The sequence below is a fragment of the Heteronotia binoei genome, chromosome 10 (assembly GCF_032191835.1).
Source record: "Heteronotia binoei isolate CCM8104 ecotype False Entrance Well chromosome 10, APGP_CSIRO_Hbin_v1, whole genome shotgun sequence".
Taxonomy (NCBI): Eukaryota; Metazoa; Chordata; class Lepidosauria; order Squamata; family Gekkonidae; genus Heteronotia; species Heteronotia binoei.
The window spans coordinates 2,622,941-2,640,434 of record NC_083232.1 but is presented as its reverse complement, the minus strand read 5'-3'; the positions used below and the strand labels follow the sequence as shown (position 1 = coordinate 2,640,434).

Sequence of the window (17,494 nt, the reverse complement as noted above, 5' to 3'; positions counted from 1 at the left end):
CAAGTTTTATCCAGAATGGAAGCTTCCGTAGGCATGCACACTTCTTCAGATGAAAGAATGGTGCACGGTGAGCACAGTTACATATAGCTGGTGGGCAGTTGTTAAGCATGCAAAATAGTAAGAGTTATAATCCAATAGCAAAAGAGTGAAATTCACAAATTGAAAGGACATTTGGTCAAACTGAAAGGACATTTGGTCTGGATAGCATCTGTATGTCAGAATTGAAGAAGGTGTTAAGTAAAGGTAAAGGTCGTCCCCTGTGCAAGCACCAGTCGTTTCTGACTCTGAGGTGATGTTGCTTTCACAATGTTTTCACGGCTGACTTTTTAATGGGGGCTACCTGAAAACCCAGCTTCCGCCGGGGATCGAACTCAGGTCGTAAGCAGAGCTTAGGACTGCAGTACTGCAGCTTTAACACTCTGTGCCACGGGGCTCTTATTTATTAGCAGACCTGAAGATTAATGCTGTTTCTCACCATAGTACCTCCACACCGTGATTTTGCTAGTTGTTCCCAATCTCATCATAGTAAAAAGGTAGTCCCCTGTGCAAGTACCAGTCGTTTCCGACTTTCACAATGTTTTCACAGCAGACTTTTTACGGGGTGGTTTGCCATTGCCTTCCCCAGTCATCTACACTTTCCCCCCAGCAAGCTGGGGACTAATTTTACCAACCTCGGAAGGATGGAAGGCTGAGTTAACCTGGAGCCGGCTACCTGAAAACCTTGCTTCCGCTGGGGATCGAACTCAGTTTGTGAGCAGAGCTTAGGACTGCAGTAGTGCAGCTTTAACACTCTGCGCCACGGGGCTCTTAAAAGGAAAGGTCCCCTGTGCAAGCACCAGTTGTTTCCAGCAAGCTGAGGACTCATTTGACCGACCTCGGAAGGATGGAAGGCTGAGTCAACCTGGAGCCGGCTACCTGAACCAGCTTCCGCTGAGATCAAACTCAGGTCGTGAGCAGAGCTTAGAAGAAGGTGTAACAGAGCAATAAAAGCAGTCTGTTGCTTGCTCTCTGGTTTCTTAAAGTCTGGGTTCAACGGAGAACTATTTTCTCAGTAAAGAAAAAGCGAGACCTTCATTTTGCACATGGAAAGTGCAGCGGCTGTGCCTGGGTGCTCGCTCGCTCCGCTGCCACGAGAGCCTCTACCGCCTCCTTCTGTGGGGCTGGGGGAAAAGCTGGGAGGGTGGGGGGGGGGGGCTGCATAAATGCTAACTTGATTTTTTTATTTAAGTTTGAATTACGTGCTTTTGCGGCTTTATCCACCAAATAACATTAACTACAACTTTGCAAGGGCCAAACTTGCTCAGTATTGTATTGGCTCAGCATTGGCAAAAACCCCATCCCTTCGCTGTTCCTAACTGTATGAAACAATACGTCTTGAGGAACAGAACATTTCCCACAGAAACAGAGAAGAGTGGAAAATTTTCTCCCTCCTGTCTCTGGCTGGCTGGCAGCTGGAACGGCTCTGGCTCGCTGCCACTGAAAAAAGACAAGTCTGCCTCGTCCAAAGGACTCTTTGGAGGTCAGGGCCTGAAATAGCTGCAGGAGGGGACAAAAAAGGGCCCATTTGGAGCTGGCCCACTGGGACTGTGTCCTCATCTGTAGCGCGTCTTCATTCCCAAGTCCAACAGCATGGAACTGAGGCCCGTGAAAACTACCAGTCTGGTGAGAGCCAGTTTGATGTAGTTGAGAGCCAGTTGGATGTAGTGGTTAAGTGCATGGACTCTTATCTGGGAGAACCGGCTTTGATTCCCCACTCCTCCACTTGCACCTGCTGGAATGGCCTTGGGTCAGCCATAGCTCCAATAGAGAGCCAGTTTGGTGCAGTGGTTAAGTGCGCGGACTCTTATCCGGGGGAACTGGGTTTGATTCCCCACTCCTCCACTTGCTCCTGCTGGAATGGCCTTGGGTCAGCCATAGCTCTAATAGAGAGCCAGTTGGGTGTAGTGGTGAAGTATGTATCTGGGAGAACCGGGTTTGATTCCCCACTCCTCCACTTGCACCTGCTGGAATGGCCTTGGGTCAGCCAGAGCTCTCACAGAGTTGTCCTTAAAAGGGCAGCTGCTGTGAGAGCCCTCTCAGCCCCACCCACCTCACAGGGTGTCTGTTGTGGGGGGGGGGGGTAGAAGATATAGGAGATTGTAAGCCACTCTGAATCTCTGTCCTTGAAAGGGCAGCTTCTGTCAGAGCTCTCTCAGCCCCACCCACCTCACAGGGTGTCTGCTGTGGGGGAAGAAGACATGGAAGATCGTAAGCCGCTCTGAGTCTTTGACTCAGAGAGAAGGGCAGGGTATAAATCTGCAGTCTTCTTCTTCTTCTACCTGGTCTTTGTAGCAGCTGCAGGGCAAACACCACTTTTGACAAGGCTGCTTTTGGGAGCTGTGGGTGAGCGCAGCAACACGGAGCAGTCCCAGCTGCACGAGAGCAGCCCTTCCGGCTGGGCTACATGCAGAACCTCAGCCTAGCGAAGCAGGGAAAGCCAGGTCTTGCTGCACACCTGGAGACCCAGCACGGGGAAAGCCCTGAACTCGAGAATGGGGAAACCCAGGTACAAATCTTGCTCAGCCAGAGAATTTACAGGGTGACCTTGAGCTAACTACTCCCCTCCAGCCTAACCTAACAACTAACAGCCAGCGTGGAGCAGTGGTTAGAGCAGGGGTGGGAAACATACGGTCCGAGGGTGGATCAGGTCCCTGGAGGATTCCTATCAGGCCCGCAAGTAAGTCTGCTTCCTTCTCCCTCTCTCTTCTTTCTTTCAGTGTCACAACTTGCTTTGCCAGGATTTCTTAAGTTGCTTCTGTTTGGCTATGCGGACCTTTAATTTTTAAAAAGCGTCTTAACGTTTTCTAAATGTTGCTTTGGCAGCAGCTGCCACCACAGTGCAAGGATCTTTATGGGGAGGGACAGTGGCTCAGTGGTAGAGCATCTGCTTGGGAAGCAGAAGGTCCCAGGTTCAATCCCCGGCATCTCCAAAAAAGGGTCCAGGCAAATAGGTGTGAAAAACTTCAGCTGGAGACCCTGGAGAGCCTCTGCCAGTCTGAGTAGACAATACTGACTTTGATGGACCAAAGAGGGTCTGATTCAGTAGAAGGCAGCTTCATATGTTCATCTTCACGGTGTGACTGAAGATCAGCTGAGGCTTGTGGCTTGTGGTTGCACCACCGTGCCATGTCAGAATTCCAAAGGTGCCCACAGGCTCAAAAAGGTAGCAGACCCCTGACCTAGACGAATGCTAAAAAGGGTACAGGTAGACCCCTGTGCAAGCTCCAGTCGTTTCCGACTCTGAGGTGACATCACAGTGTTTTCACGGCAGACTTTTTTACGGGGTGGTTTGCCATTGCCTTCCCTAGTCATCTACGCTTTCCCCCCAGCAAGCTGGGGACTCATTTTGCCAGCCTTGGAAGGATGTATGGCTGAGTCAACCTTGAGCCGACTACCTGAAACCAGCTTCCGCCGGGATCAAACTCAGGTCATGAGCAGAGGTTAGGACTGCAGTACTGCAGGTTTACCACTCTGCGCCATGGGGCTCTGTAGACCAGCGCTACATTGCACCTATCTATCAATGCCTTACTCTGAAATTCACAACAAAAAATACAAGCTAGTGACCAATTTACTAAGAAATATATAGAAACCAGTCCAAATGTCCAAAACACGTTCATTCAAGTCCCAAAGTAGTGTGGTGACAAGCCAGTCGATTAAGTACTTGTTTCTTTCCAGTCTTCATCAGATCTGGGACCAATATTGATTCAGTTATATAGATTCTTTACATAATTTTTACAAAAGGGGATGCAGAACGTCTCCAACAGCAATCTCACATCGGCAACAGCTCAGTATGAAAGAAACAAGTACTTAATCGACTGGCTTGTCACCACACTACTTTGGGACTTGAATGAACATGTTTTGGACATTTGGACTGGTTTCTATATATTTCTTAGTAAATTGGTCACTAACTTGTATTTTTTGTTGTGTCATCCATTATAGTGACCTCTCTCGGATTGTATTTTGCTCTGAAATTTAGCAACCATCTTTTAGCTTCCATTATTTTTCCCCTCTGGAAACAAGGTCAGATGCTTCCAAAAACCACAGGAATAGAATTTGCAGTAAACAGGTATGTGTTTGTGTGTGTGTGGGGGGGGAGCACCAGGTGCTTAAGCTGGTTAAAAATCCTTCTTCATTTGCAGGAGACATGACCCTTCAGTGGCATAACATAAAATGCTGACTCAGGGCTTCTCTGAAACTCATGGTATTCACCAGCCCTCCCTACGTATGAAGCTGCCTTATACTGAATCAGACCCTCAGTCCATCAAAGTCAGTATTGTCTACTCAGACGGGCAGCGGCTCTCCAGGGTCTCAAGCTGAGGTTTTTCACGCCTACTTGCCTGGACCCCTTTTTAGTTGGGAGATGCTGGGGATTAAACCTGGGACCTTCTGCTTCCCAAACAGATGCTCTACCACTGAGCCACTGTCCCTCTCCAGCTCTCCAGGGTCTCAAGCTGAGGTTTTCCATGCCTACTTGCCTGGACCCTTTTTAGTTGGAGATACTGGGGTTTGAACCTGGGACCTTCTCCTTACCAAGCAGATGCTCTACCACTGAGCCATCGTCCCTCAATCGCTGACTGAGCCTGAACAGTGACACAATGAGAGAAAAGTCACAGTTCCCAGGACATTCCAGTTTTCCTGTCTCATGACATCAGGTGGAAAGAAGGTCTCCAATCTGCTATGAGTCCTTACAAAAACAGTTTCTTATCTGGTGCTGCCATCTAGCGGCAGATCCTGATCCCAACTGCATGCTGGAAGAAGAGCTAACACAGGGGACCCCAATCCCTGAAAATGTAACTGTAAGTACAACAAAGCAGGAGTCAAGTGGCACCTTTAAGACCAACAAAGTTTTATTCAGAATGTAAGCTTCTGTATGCATGCAGACTTCTTCAGACAAGGGGACAGGGTACAATGGACTGAAATGTATGTAGTTGGTGGGCTAAGAGTGTAAAACTGATACAAAGTTAGGCTGAAACAGTGAAATAGCGCAATAAATTGGAAGACCGTTTGGTCTGGATATCAATAAAAGGTAATAAAAGTTGCCTGTTAATTGCTGTTGCTGCAACTCTAAGTAAAACAGATGAAGAAGAAGATACTGGATTTATATCCCGCCCTCCACTCCGAAGAGTCTCAGAGCGGCTCACAATCTCCTTTCCCTTCCTTCCCCCCACAACAGACACCCTGTGGGGTAGATGAAGATATTGGATTTATATCCCGCCCTCCACTCCAAAGAGTCTCAGAGGGACTCACAATCTTCTTTATCTTCCCCCCCACAACAGACACCCTGTGAGGCAGATAAAGATACTGGATTTATATCCCACCCTCCACTCCAAAAAGTCTCAGAGCGGCTCACAATCTCCTTTACCTTCCTACCCCCCACAACAGACACCCTGTGAAGTAGATGAAGATATTGGATTTATATCCCACCCTCCACTCCAAAGAGTCTCACAGCGGCTCACAATCTCCTTTACCTTCCCCCCCGCACAACAGACACCCTGTGAGGTAGATGAAGATATTGGATTTATATCCCACCCTCCACTCCAAAGAGTCTCAGAGCGGCTCACAATCTCCTTTACCTTCCTCCCCCACAACAGACACCCTGTGAGGTAGATAAAGATACTGGATTTATATCCCGCCCTCCACTCCGAAGAGTCTCAGAGTGGCTCACAATCTCTTTTCTCTTCCTCCCACACAACAGAGGTGGGTGGGGCTGAGAGGGCTCTCTCAGCAGCTGCCCTTTCAAGGACAGAGTCTCAGAGCAGCCTACAATCTCCTTTCCCTTCCTCCCCCACAACAGACATCCTGTGAGGTGGGAGGTGGGTGGGGCTGGAGAGGGCTCTCACAGCAGCTGCCCTTTCAAGGACAAATTCTGCCAGAGCTCTGGCTGACCCAAGGCCACGCTAAGAGGTGCAAGTGGAGGACTGGGGAATCAAACCCGGTTCTCCCAGATATGAGTCCGCACACTATAACAAAATGAAATGTATTTCCTAGTGATGCTCTTGTCCACCTAATTTGCTGTAAGAGTTTGAAACGATTTGTAATGATTTTATTGTATTTCTGATGAAGGTCGAAGCTTTGTTGTTAGTTGCCCTGAGCCCGCTAGGGGAGGGCGGGATATAAAACAAACAAGCCTGGTGCCCCCCCCAACACCTTTCTTGGAACCTGCCAAGTGTTTTTAAAAAGTGGACAGGGATTGGTGGAGCTTTTGCCCAGCAGTGTTCCTGATTGGCCACTGGAGATCCAATGGGCTGTGTGGGTTTTTTTTTTTTTAGGTCCTTGCAGGAATTTATAAGGTAAGCTGGGTATTTTCAAGAAAATATTCTTAATAGTATGTTTATTTTAAAAGGCGTTTTGTTAAGAAGGCTTCGGCCTGAATTGCTGAAGCGTAACCATTTGCCATTAGATTCTAAATTTGTACCACTTATCTGGGAGCACCGGGTTTGATTCCCCACTCCTCCACTTGCACCTGCTGGAATGGCCTTGGGTCACCCATAGCTCTGGCAGAGGTTGTCCTTGAAAGGGCAGCTGCTGTGAGAGCCCTCTCAGCCCCACCCACCTCACAGGGTGTCTATTGTGGGGGAGGAAGGTAAAGGAGATTGTGAGCCCCTCTGAGACTCTTCGGAGTGGAGGGCGGGATATAAATCCAATATCTTCATCTACCTCACAGGGTGTCTGTTGTGGGGGAGGAAGGGAAAGGAGATTGTGAGCCGCTCTGAGACTCTTCGGAGCGGAGGGCGGGATATAAATCCAATATCTTCATCTACCTCACAGGGTGTCTGTTGTGGGGGAGGAAGGGAAAGCAGATTGTGAGCCGCTCTGAGACTCTTCAGAGTGGAGGGTGGGATATAAATCCAATGTCTTCATCTACCTCACAGGGTGTCTGTTGTGGGGGAGGAAGGGAAAGGAGATTGTGAGCCGCTCTGAGACTCTTCAGAGTGGAGGGTGGGATATAAATCCAATGTCTTCATCTACCTCACAGGGTGTCTGTTGTGGGGGAGGAAGGGAAAGGAGATTGTGAGCCGCTCTGAGACTCTTCGGAGTGGAGGGCAGGATATAAATCCAATATCTTCATCTACCTCACAGGGTGTCTGTTTTGGGGGGAGGAAGGTAAAGGAGATTGTGAGCCGCTCTGAGACTCTTCAGAGTGGAGGGTGGGATATAAATCCAATGTCTTCATCTACCTCACAGGGTGTCTGTAGTGGGGGAGGAAGGGAAAGGAGATTATGAGCTGCTCTGAGACTCTTCGGAGTGGAGGGCGGGATATAAATCCAATATCTTCATCTACCTCACAGGGTGTCTGTTGTGGGGGAGTAAGGTAAAGGAGATTGTGAGCCGCTCTGAGAGTGGAGGGCGGGATATAAATCCAATATCTTCTTCATTCTTAAGCACTGCCCACCAGCTATAAGTGGCTCTGCTCACTGTACCCCATTCCATTGTCTGATGAAGTCTGCATGCCTACAGAAGCTTACATTCTGAATAAACCTTTGTTGGTCTTGAAGGTGTCACTGGACTCCAACTTTGTTCTAGTAGCCATCAGAGTTACGCATGAATTCACTTCCTGACCTTTCATGGTTGGCTCCGCCCCCTGCAGTGGCCATTTTGTAGTTCTGCCCACCGCCCCATGTCAGAATTTCAGTGGTGCCCGCAGGCTCTAAAAGGCTGGGGACCTCTGAGTTAACAGCACCAAATCTTCACGTTATCACTGATCAAGGAAGATTCAGGTGGGCCTGAAGCAGTTTGAGACCAGTCAGGCGTCTTTAAGACTAACAAAGTTTAATGCATGCACACAAAAGCTTATATTCAGAATTAAACTTTATTAGTCTTAATAGGGGAGGGACAGAGGCTCAGTGGTAGAGCATCACGCAAATAGGCGTGAAAAACCTCAGCTTGAGACCCTGGAGAGCTGCTGCCAGTCTGAGCAGACAATACTGACTTTGATGGGCCGAGGGTCTGATTCAGTAGAAGGCAGCTTCATGTGTGCCTATGTTCTTTGGCTCAGTGGTAGAGCATCTGCTTGGTAAGCAGAAGGTCCCAGGTTCAATCCCCGGCATCTCCAACTAAAAAGGGTCCAGGCAAATAGGTGTGAAAAACCTCAGCTTGAGACCCTGGAGAGCTGCTGCCAGTCTGAGCAGACAATACTGACTTTGATGGGCCGAGGGTCTGATTCAGTAGAAGGCAGCTTCATGTGTGCCTATGTTCTTTGGCTCAGTGGTAGAGCATCTGCTTGGTAAGCAGAAGGTCCCAGGTTCAATCCCCGGCATCTCCAACTAAAAAGCGTCCAGGCAGACAGGCATGAAAAACCTCAGCTTGAGACCCTGGAGAGCCGCTGCCAGTCTGAGCAGACAAGATTGACTTTGATGGACCAAGGGGGGTCTGATTCAGTAGAAGGGAGCTTCAGATGTTCATACCTAGGTCTTCTTTTGGGAGGGACGGTGGCTCAGTGGTAGAGCATCTGCTTGATAAGCAGAAGGTTCCAGGTTCAATCCCTGGCATCTCCAACTAAAAAGCGTCCAGGCAGACAGGCATGAAAAACCTCAGCTTGAGACCCTGGAGAGCCGCTGCCAGTCTGAGTAGACAATACTGATTTTAGGGAGGGACAGTGGCTCAGTAGTAGAACATCTGCTTGATGAGCAGAAGGTCCCAGGTTCAATCCCCAGCATCTCCAACTAAAAGGGTCCAGGCAAGTAGGAGTGAAAAACCTGCGCTTGAGACCCAGGAGAGCCGCTGCCTGTCTGAGTATTCAAGACTGATTTTGATGGACCCAGGGGCTGATTCAGTAGCTTCATATGTTCAAAATACCCAGAATTAAACTTTGTGGGTCTTTGTTGTTTTTGGTATTTTTTTGTGTGTATGCGTGTGAGTGTGCACTTGGAAGTCACAGTGACCTCTGATGACTGCCCCTTAAGGGGAGACCTGGAGGATATTCAGAGAGGTGGCTGAAAAAAGCCTGCCCCTGTCTCCAGTTCTGGTATTCCAAGGAGGTCTCCCATCCAAGTACTTGCCAGAATCCACGCTGCTTAGCTTCTGAGAACTGACAAGATCAGACTTGCCTGGGCTATCCAGCTCAGGGCCAATGTTCCCACTTAAACTGAGTGAGCGTGAGCTAGCTCACAGATTTTCAGCTTCCAGCTCATGCATTTTTGTCTTTGCTCAGGAAGGATGGCCCCAGAGCACAATAATTTATGCAGGAGCTCACAACTTCAATGCCATTAACTCACCACTTTAGTGCCTGTCACTCACAAAGTAGAATTTCTGCTTCTGAGACCTTCTGTTCATCAAGTAGATGTTCTACTACTGAGCCACTGTCCCTCCCTAAAATCAGTATTGTCTGCTCAGACTGGCAGCGGCTCTCCAGGGTCTCCAGCTGAGGTTTTTCATGCCTACTTGCCTGGACCCTTTTTAGTTGGAGATGCCGGGGATTGAACCTGGGACCTTCTGCTTACCAAGCAGATGCTCTCCCACTGAGCCACAGCCCCATTCGTGGCTCTCCAGGGTCTCCAGCTGAGGTTTTTCATGCCTACTTGCCTGGACCCTTTTTAGTTGGAGATGCCGGGGATTGAACCTGGGACCTTCTGCTTACCAAGCAGATGCTCTCCCACTGAGCCACAGCCCCATTCATGGCTCTCCAGGGTCTCCAGCTGAGGTTTTTCATGCCTACTTGCCTGGACCCTTTTTAGTTGGAGATGCCGGGGATTGAACCTGGGACCTTCTGCTTACCAAGCAGATGCTCTCCCACTGAGCCACAGCCCCATTCATGGCTCTCCAGGGTCTCCAGCTGAGGTTTTTCATGCCTATTTGCCTGGACCCTTTTTAGTTGGAGATGCCGGGGATTGAACCTGGGACCTTCTGCTTACCAAGCAGATGCTCTCCCACTGAGCCACAGCCCCATTCATGGCTCTCCAGGGTCTCCAGCTGAGGTTTTTCATGCCTATTTGCCTGGACCCTTTTTAGTTGGAGATGCCGGGGATTGAACCTGGGACCTTCTGCTTACCTGGGACTCTGCAGCTGAGAGGGAGCATTGGTCAGGGCTAAACTTCGTTGGCCTTAAAGGTGTCCCCGGACTCAAACTTTGTCCTGCTGGTCAAGGAATCTCCTCATCCACACCCAAGGGAAAAAACACCTCTCTGTCCCTCCCCAGCCCTCAGTGCATCACCTGCTTATACCTAAGAAGCGAGTGCGAAACTCCGGAGCTAGCACTTTTTGCAGGTGGAGAGACTTCGCCTGCTGCAGCACACAGAGGGACCACACCAGGTCCACCAGCAGGAATGGGTCCAAGGAGTCCAGATGGGCACCCAAACGTTCGTGGATCTGAAAAAAGGAACGAGACAGTGACTGTGACGTCCAGATTACAACAGTGACTGGTATTTCCCTGCGCAAGAGCGGGAAGCCACTCTGATGCTCAGGACAGCCACAGTGCCCCCCCACACACACACAGAAACACTGCAGGTTGAAGCAGACTCTTACCACGCTGAAGAAGGCCTCTGCACAGCTGGGCTGGAAGTTCAGGCGAGCAAATGCAAGGACCACGTTGCTCAGAAGGACAGGCTCGAATTTGTCGCCGTTGTCCACTGTGTACTGAGGAGGAAGGAAGAGACGCCTTCGTTCCTGCATTCTCTACGTTGCTTTTCTCTCCGTAGCAATTCGCAAAGCAAGTAAATGGAGTGCAGGCACCGTATCGTTCCAGTTTTGTTCCGACTAGAGCTGGGGTCCCCAACCCCTGGGCTGCCCTGCCCCCCCTTGCAGCACCCTCCGTTTTTATGATGTTTAAGGCCAAGGAAGGAGCGGTGAAGCACCGCCTTCTCCAGCTCTTTAAAGGCTGACACCCTCCCCCCACTGATCGGAGGGGAAAGCCTCCGTAGCAGCAGAAGCGGCACTGCCCTTGCCTCCTCTCCACTTCCTCCCTGGGTGTAAGGGGCGGGACAGTGAGGCTGCGTGGCCGTGGTGGGGGGGGGGCAAATTTGGTGCCCCCACCCTGCCAGCCCTGGGGTCATGGTGGGCAGGCCGGCCCTGATGCTGGTCCTTGGTGCTGCAAAAGTTGGGGACCACTGATCTAGAGTAGTGTTTCCTATTTGCAGGGTCATGACCCGGCACCGGGCCACGAAAGCCTCAATACCGGGTCACAAGAAAAGCCAAAGCTAGCCGAGCCCCCAGCAAAGCATGAGCTCTGCTATGCTTCCTTCCTTCCCCCATCTCTGTGTTGTGCAGAGAAAAGCTAGCCTTGAAGACTGACGCAGGCTGCAAAGCCTGAGCTTCGTTTTCCTTCCTTCCCCCATCTCTGTGTTGTGCTGAGAAAAGCTAGCCTTGAAGACTGACACAGGTTGCAAAGCCTGAGCTCCATCTGGCTTCCTTCCTTCCCCCATTTCTGTGTACTGCAGAGAAAAGCTAGCCTTGAAGACTGACACAGGCTGCAAAGCCTGAGCTCTGTTTTCCTTCCTTCCTTCCCCTGTCTCTGTGACACAATTCCTGTCTCCCAGCTCCACCCCCAAAGTCTCCTGGCTCCACCCCCGAATTTTAGTGGGCCGTGAAGGAGATGTGTAAAAATAACTAGTCCACGGGGGGGGGGGGGAGTTTGGGAAACCCTGATCTAGAGCATTCCCTGATTTAAGCGGCATCGCTGAGCTCAGTAATCCAGGACTCCTGAGAACATCTTGTTAAGCCCCATCCCCACTCACTTGGGCAAAGGCCTCGAAGAGGGGCAGATTGAGCCATTTCAGGAAGGCGAAGGACTTGAGGCAGCGCACCACGTCCCAATGCGCCATCTTAGCCACGTGGGGATGCAGGTCCGACGCGATCTTTTGGAACACCTGTGTCTGGTGGAAATTCAGCTTCCCTAACAACAAAAAGAAGCAGCCGTCAGATTGAGAGAGAAGAGGAAAGTTACTCCTTCCCCAAATAACCCAGTTCTGTAAAGCCTTCCCCAGCCAGTCTCACCCTGGCTTTTTTAATTGTACTCCTCTATTTCACTAAACCAGGGGTGTCAAGTTCGTTTGTTACGAGGGCCGGATCTGACTTAAAGGAGACCTTGTCGGGCCGGGCCACTTGTGTCATAAAATGTAATGCCGGGTAGCGGAGATATAAACTTTATAAAGGACACAAACACATGTAAAGATTATTTTTTAAAAAAAAACTTAAAAATAAAACATTAACACTCATTGATCTTAAAGGTGTTTTCTCTGTATCTCTCCCATGGGATCCAGGGAACTGGTTAAAAGAAGCTCTGGCTCTTTCCTTCCTTCCCCAGGGGACCAGGAGGGGGAGGAGCCTCAGCCAATGGAAGGAAGAGAGGCTTGGCTCAGTAACTCTGCTGTGCAACTGAGAGAGCCTGGCAAAGCAAGCTATAAGAACATAAGAGAAGTCATGTTGGATCAGGCCAATGGCCCACCCAGTCCAACACTCTGTATCAGTTGGAGAGCCAGTTTGGTGTAGTGGTTAAGTGTGCAGACTCTTATCTGGGAGAACCGGGTTTGATTCCCCACTCCTCCACTTGCACCTGCTGGAATGGCCTTGGGTCAGCCATAGCTCTGGCAGAGGTTGTCCTTGAAAGGGCAGCTGCTGTGAGAGCCCTCTCAGCCCCACCCACCTCACAGGGTGACTGTTGTGGGGGAGGAAGGTAAAGGAGATTGTGAGCCGCTCTGAGACTCTTCGGAGTGGAGGGCGGGATATAAATCCAATATCTTCTTCATCACACAGTGGCCAAAATATATATACACTGTAGCTAATAGCAACTGATGGACCTCTGCTCCATATTTTTATCCAATCCCCTCTTGAAGCTGGTTATGCTTGTAGCCGCTGCCACCTCCTGTGGCAGCGAGTTCCACGTGTTAATCACCCTTTGGGTGAAGAAGCACTTCCTTTTATCCGTTTTAACCTGACTGCTCAGCTATTCCTCACCCCTTCCTCCCCAAGGGAGGAGCCTCAGCCAATGGAGAAAATAGAGGTTTTGCTCCGTAGCTCCTGTGTGATTGAGCAAGCCTGGCAAAGCAAGTTGTGATGCAAGAGAGAGGGAGAAGGAAGCAGATGAAAGCCAGTTGCTTGTGGACCTGATAGAAGCCCTCTGGGGGCCTGATTCAGTCCCTAGGCTGTATGTTTGACACTCTTGCATCAAACCTTTATTTAAACCCTTTCTTCCTTACAGAGTTCAAGGTGGCTTGTAATAAATATAAAATACACGACACAGAATACAGAAGAAACCAACATTTAAAATCACCACTTAGGACTGCTAGTAAATGAATCAAACATGGCTCAAAATACAACAGTTTTCAATTGCCTCCTAAAGAGTGAAACTGTAGAGGACAGGCGCATCTGCCTGGGGAGGTTTCTCCGTAACTGAGGAGCCACCGCTGAGAAGGCCCTCTCCTGGGTTCCCACCAAACACGCTTCATGGATCGACGGGAGAGTCAGGAGGGCCCCGCCCCGTGATCGTAATTCCTGGGCAGGAACATACAGGAGAAGCTGGGCTTTCAGACACCTGGATCCCAAGCCATGTTGGACTTCAACGGCCAAAAACACCACCCCGAACTGGGCTCAAGAGAAGATCAGAAGCCAGTGTTACTGCTATATTAGGGGTGTCAAACATACAGCCTGTGGGATGAATCAGGCCCCTGGAGGGCTGCTATCAGGCCCCCGAGCAACTGGCTCTTGTCTGCTTCCTTCTCCCCCTCTCTTGCTTCCTTCTGCATCTCAGCTTGCTTTGCCAGGCTTGCTCAATCGCACAGTTGATATCTCTACTACCTACTCTTAAATAGGTACACACGTGGCTCAGGCCAAGACAGCTTGGCCCAGCCCAACAAGGTCTCATTTGTCAGATCCGGAGAGCCAGTTTGGTGGCTTAAGTGTGCGGACTCTTATCTGGGAGAACCGGGTTTGATTCCCCACTCCTCCACTTGAACCTGCTGGAATGGCCTTGGGTCAGCCATAGTGGTTAAGTGAAAATCCAAAAAACAAACCTACCGTGTCGAAAAACAAATTGACAACTTACAAAAAATCAATGCATTATATTATGAACACATGAAGCTGCCTTATACTGAATCAGACCCCTGGTCCATCAGAGTCAGTCTTGTCTTCTCAGACTGGCAGCGGCTCTCCAGGGTCTCAAGCTGAGGTTTTTCACACCTATTTGCCTGGACCCTTTTTTGGAGATGCCAGGGATTGAACCTGGGACCTTGTGCTTCCCAGGCAGATGCTCTACCACTGAGCCACCCTCCCTCCCCATTTCAAAGTCAGTATTGTCTTCTCAGACAGGCAGCGACTCTTCGGGGTCTCATCTGAGGTTTTTCACACCTATTTGCCTGGACCCTTTTTTGGAGATGCCAGGGATTGAACCTGGGACCTTCTGCTTCCCAAGCAGATGCTCTACCACTGAGCCACCGTCCCTCCCCTGAACAACATCCAGACTTAATACCAACATTCAGACATTAAAGAACAAAGAACAATATCCCATATAAGCAATATCAAAGGATGACTCCGAAAACCAGTCTTCATAAAGTCTATAAGGAGTGCTATGACTCAAGTGTAAAGTTTCAAACGGAGTCCTTCCATAGCGTCGGCTTCAAAGGAGAAATTCTTTCCTTCACGCAACCACCGGTTTGAATTGCGTTCCGCTGCCTTTGCAGCTTCTTCAAAAGCCGACTCTAAAAACCAAACGCGACAGCAACCATAATACCAAAATACGTAACATATACAATTAGATAATATAGAAACTGCTCAAAACATACAACCTGAAAAGGTCCTCAGACCAACATCTCTCACGGCGCATTCAGGATATCAAATTAATGACATAACACTGACCAGAACTCTCCGTCCTAAAAAGACAAGTCACAGCTGGCATCAATCAAGAACTCAAGGGGATATCAACAAATTTCTAAAAGCACATACCCCAGAACTACACAACTATCATCTAATTGTATATGTTACGTATTTTGGTATTATGGTTGTTGTCGCATTTGGTTTTTAGAGTCGGCTTATGAAGAAGCTGCAAAGGCAGCGGAACGCAATTCAAACCGGTGGTTGCGTGAAGGAAAGAATTTCTCCTTTGAAGCCGACGCTATGGAAGGACTCCGTTTGAAACTTTACACTTGAGTCATAGCACTCCTTATAGACTTTATGAAGACTGGTTTTCGGAGTCATCCTTTGATATTGCTTATATGAGATATTGTTCTTTGTTCTTTAATGTTGGAATGTTGGTATTAAGTCTGCGCCACGGGGCTCCTTAAACAGCCCAAGTTCAGGACGAAGGAGCCAGTCCCAAAGGAGGCCCCGAGAGGAGGGGCCAGCCGCTGTCACTTACCGTAAGCAAAAGCCATGTCAAGGAGGACGTTGGTGCTGAGTGTGAAATGCTTCTGGACCAAGTGGTATGAAATGGCCCGGAGCAGAGGGACAGACCGCCGGTTCTGAAACGCCAGCGCCATGGCGATTTTCCGTGTGTCCTCGGGACTGAACTGCTCTGCCAACTCCAAGGCCTGTTGGCGAATGTGTTTGGCATGAGAAACTGGCAAGGGGGGGGGGGGGAGACCACCAGAAGTTTTCAAGGCAACAAAGCCCGGGATTCCATTATTATCCTTCAGGGGCAAAGCAAAACCCTCCAGACATTTTAATCCAGGTGGCAGGCTTTGAGACATTTTAAAAAACTACAGAGACAGGACTAGTAAAAGATATACGAACAAGCAAGCAATAAAAGCCTTCTCCCTCTGTTCTCACTGTTCCACCTACTGCTAGAAGGAACTTTGGACTCTACTGAATATGGCCGAAGGCCTGGATTCAAATTATGGCCCGGAATGGCTTGCTCAAAGTTAAGGTCCCATCATTCACAGACGTTTCTGCAGGAAGGGAGTTTAGATGGCACAGCTTTCAGAAGCCCTCCCCGTGGAGAACAGGGGGAAAGATCCCATGCATCGGTTGCTTGCCCACAGGAGAAGCAGCATAACCAAATTGTTTAACAATGCAGCAAGCGCTTAATCATAGAATCATAGGGCTGGAAGGGACCTCCGGGGTCATCTTGTCCAACCCCCTGCACAATGCAGGAAACTCATAAACACCTCCCCCTAAATTCACAGGATCTGCATTGCTGTCAGATGGCCATCTAGCCTCTGTTTTAAAACCTCCAGGGAAGGAGAGCCCACCACCTCCCGAGAAAGCCTGTTCCACTGAGGAATCGCTTTAACGGTCAGGAAGTTCTTCCTAATGTTCAGCCGGAAACTCTTTTGATTTAATTTCAACCCATTGGTTCCGGTTCTACCTTCTGGGGCCACAGAAAACAGTTCCACACTATCCTCTAGATGACAGCCCTTCAAGTCCTTGAAGATGGTGATCCTATCACCTCTCGACAGCCTCCTCTCCAGGTTAAACAGCCCCAGCTCCTTCAACCTTTCTTCCTAGGACTTGGTCTCCAGACCCCTCACCATCTTCGTCGCCCTCCTCTGGACCCATTCCAGCTTTTCTATATCCTTCTTAAAATGTGGTGCCCAAAACTGAACACAATACTCCAGGTGAGGTCTTACCAGAGCAGAGTAAAGTGATACCATCACATCACGAGATCTGGACACTATACTTCTGTTGATACAGCCCCAAAATTGCATTTGCCTTTTTAACCACTGCATCACACTGTTGACTCATGTTCAGCATATGGTTCATTAAGACCCCGAGATCCTTTTCATACAGACTACTGCTAAGGAATTGACAAGGACTGGGGAGTCCGTACACATGGAGGCAAATGGAGAATAAGGCCACAGAAGCGATGGACCCAGTCGCTCACTGCTTCTGCCACAAGAACAGCCACTGCAGTGCCGCACTGCGCTTTTTGCAGCACAGCGCTATGGGGCTGTGCATGCATGCGTTGCCTCCCCTCCCCGAGAACAAGGGATAACAATCATTTTACGCTCGGTAAAGGTAGTCCCCTGTGGAAGCACCAGTCATTCCCGACTCTGGGGTGACATCGCATCATGACTTTTTCACGGCAGACTTTTTTACGGGTTGGTCTGCCCTTGCCTTCCCCAGTCATCTACGCTTTCCCCCCCTGGCAAGCTGGGTACTTATTTGACCGACTTCGGAAGGATGGAAGGCTGAGTCAACCTCGAGCCGGCTACCTGAAAACCCAGCTTCCGCCGGGGGATCGAACTCAGGTCGTGAGCCGAGCTTAGGACTGCAGGACTGCAGCTTTACCACTCTGCGCCACGGAACTCTTAAAAGTGCCCTTGCAACGGCCACAACGTTTAAAAGCCTGGCTGCTGAGCCCAGCCTTGACCTACGGGGCCTGCAGAGCGGCCTGCTTTGCCAGTAACAATGAAGAGCTCGTGCCTCTCAGCCCCACCCACCTCACAGGGTGTCTGTTGTGGGGGAGGGAGGGAAAGGAGATTGTGAGCCGCTCTGAGACTCTTCGGAGTGGAGGGTGGGATATAAATCCAATATCTTCTTCTACCTCACAGGGTGTCTGTTGTGGGGGAGGAAGGGAAAGGAGATTGTG

General features: G+C 49.7%; 1 protein-coding gene and 1 non-coding gene across 2 annotated transcripts in view; one reads left to right on the top strand and one right to left on the bottom strand.

Moving 5' to 3' along the window:
- Positions 1-17,494, bottom strand: part of LOC132578311 (FAST kinase domain-containing protein 4-like) — a 52,529-nt gene that overhangs the window by 14,203 nt on the left and 20,832 nt on the right. Inside the window, exons 4-7 of the mRNA XM_060248249.1 lie at positions 15,323-15,494; positions 11,709-11,866; positions 10,501-10,611; positions 10,200-10,344 (exon numbers count right to left, since the gene is read on the bottom strand). Coding sequence (XP_060104232.1) covers positions 10,200-10,344; positions 10,501-10,611; positions 11,709-11,866; positions 15,323-15,494 — 586 coding nt within the window. The remainder of the gene's footprint in view (positions 1-10,199; positions 10,345-10,500; positions 10,612-11,708; positions 11,867-15,322; positions 15,495-17,494) is intronic.
- Positions 8,468-8,534, top strand: TRNAI-GAU (transfer RNA isoleucine (anticodon GAU)). Its single transcript has one exon. It is a non-coding gene; the product is annotated as a tRNA-Ile (tRNA).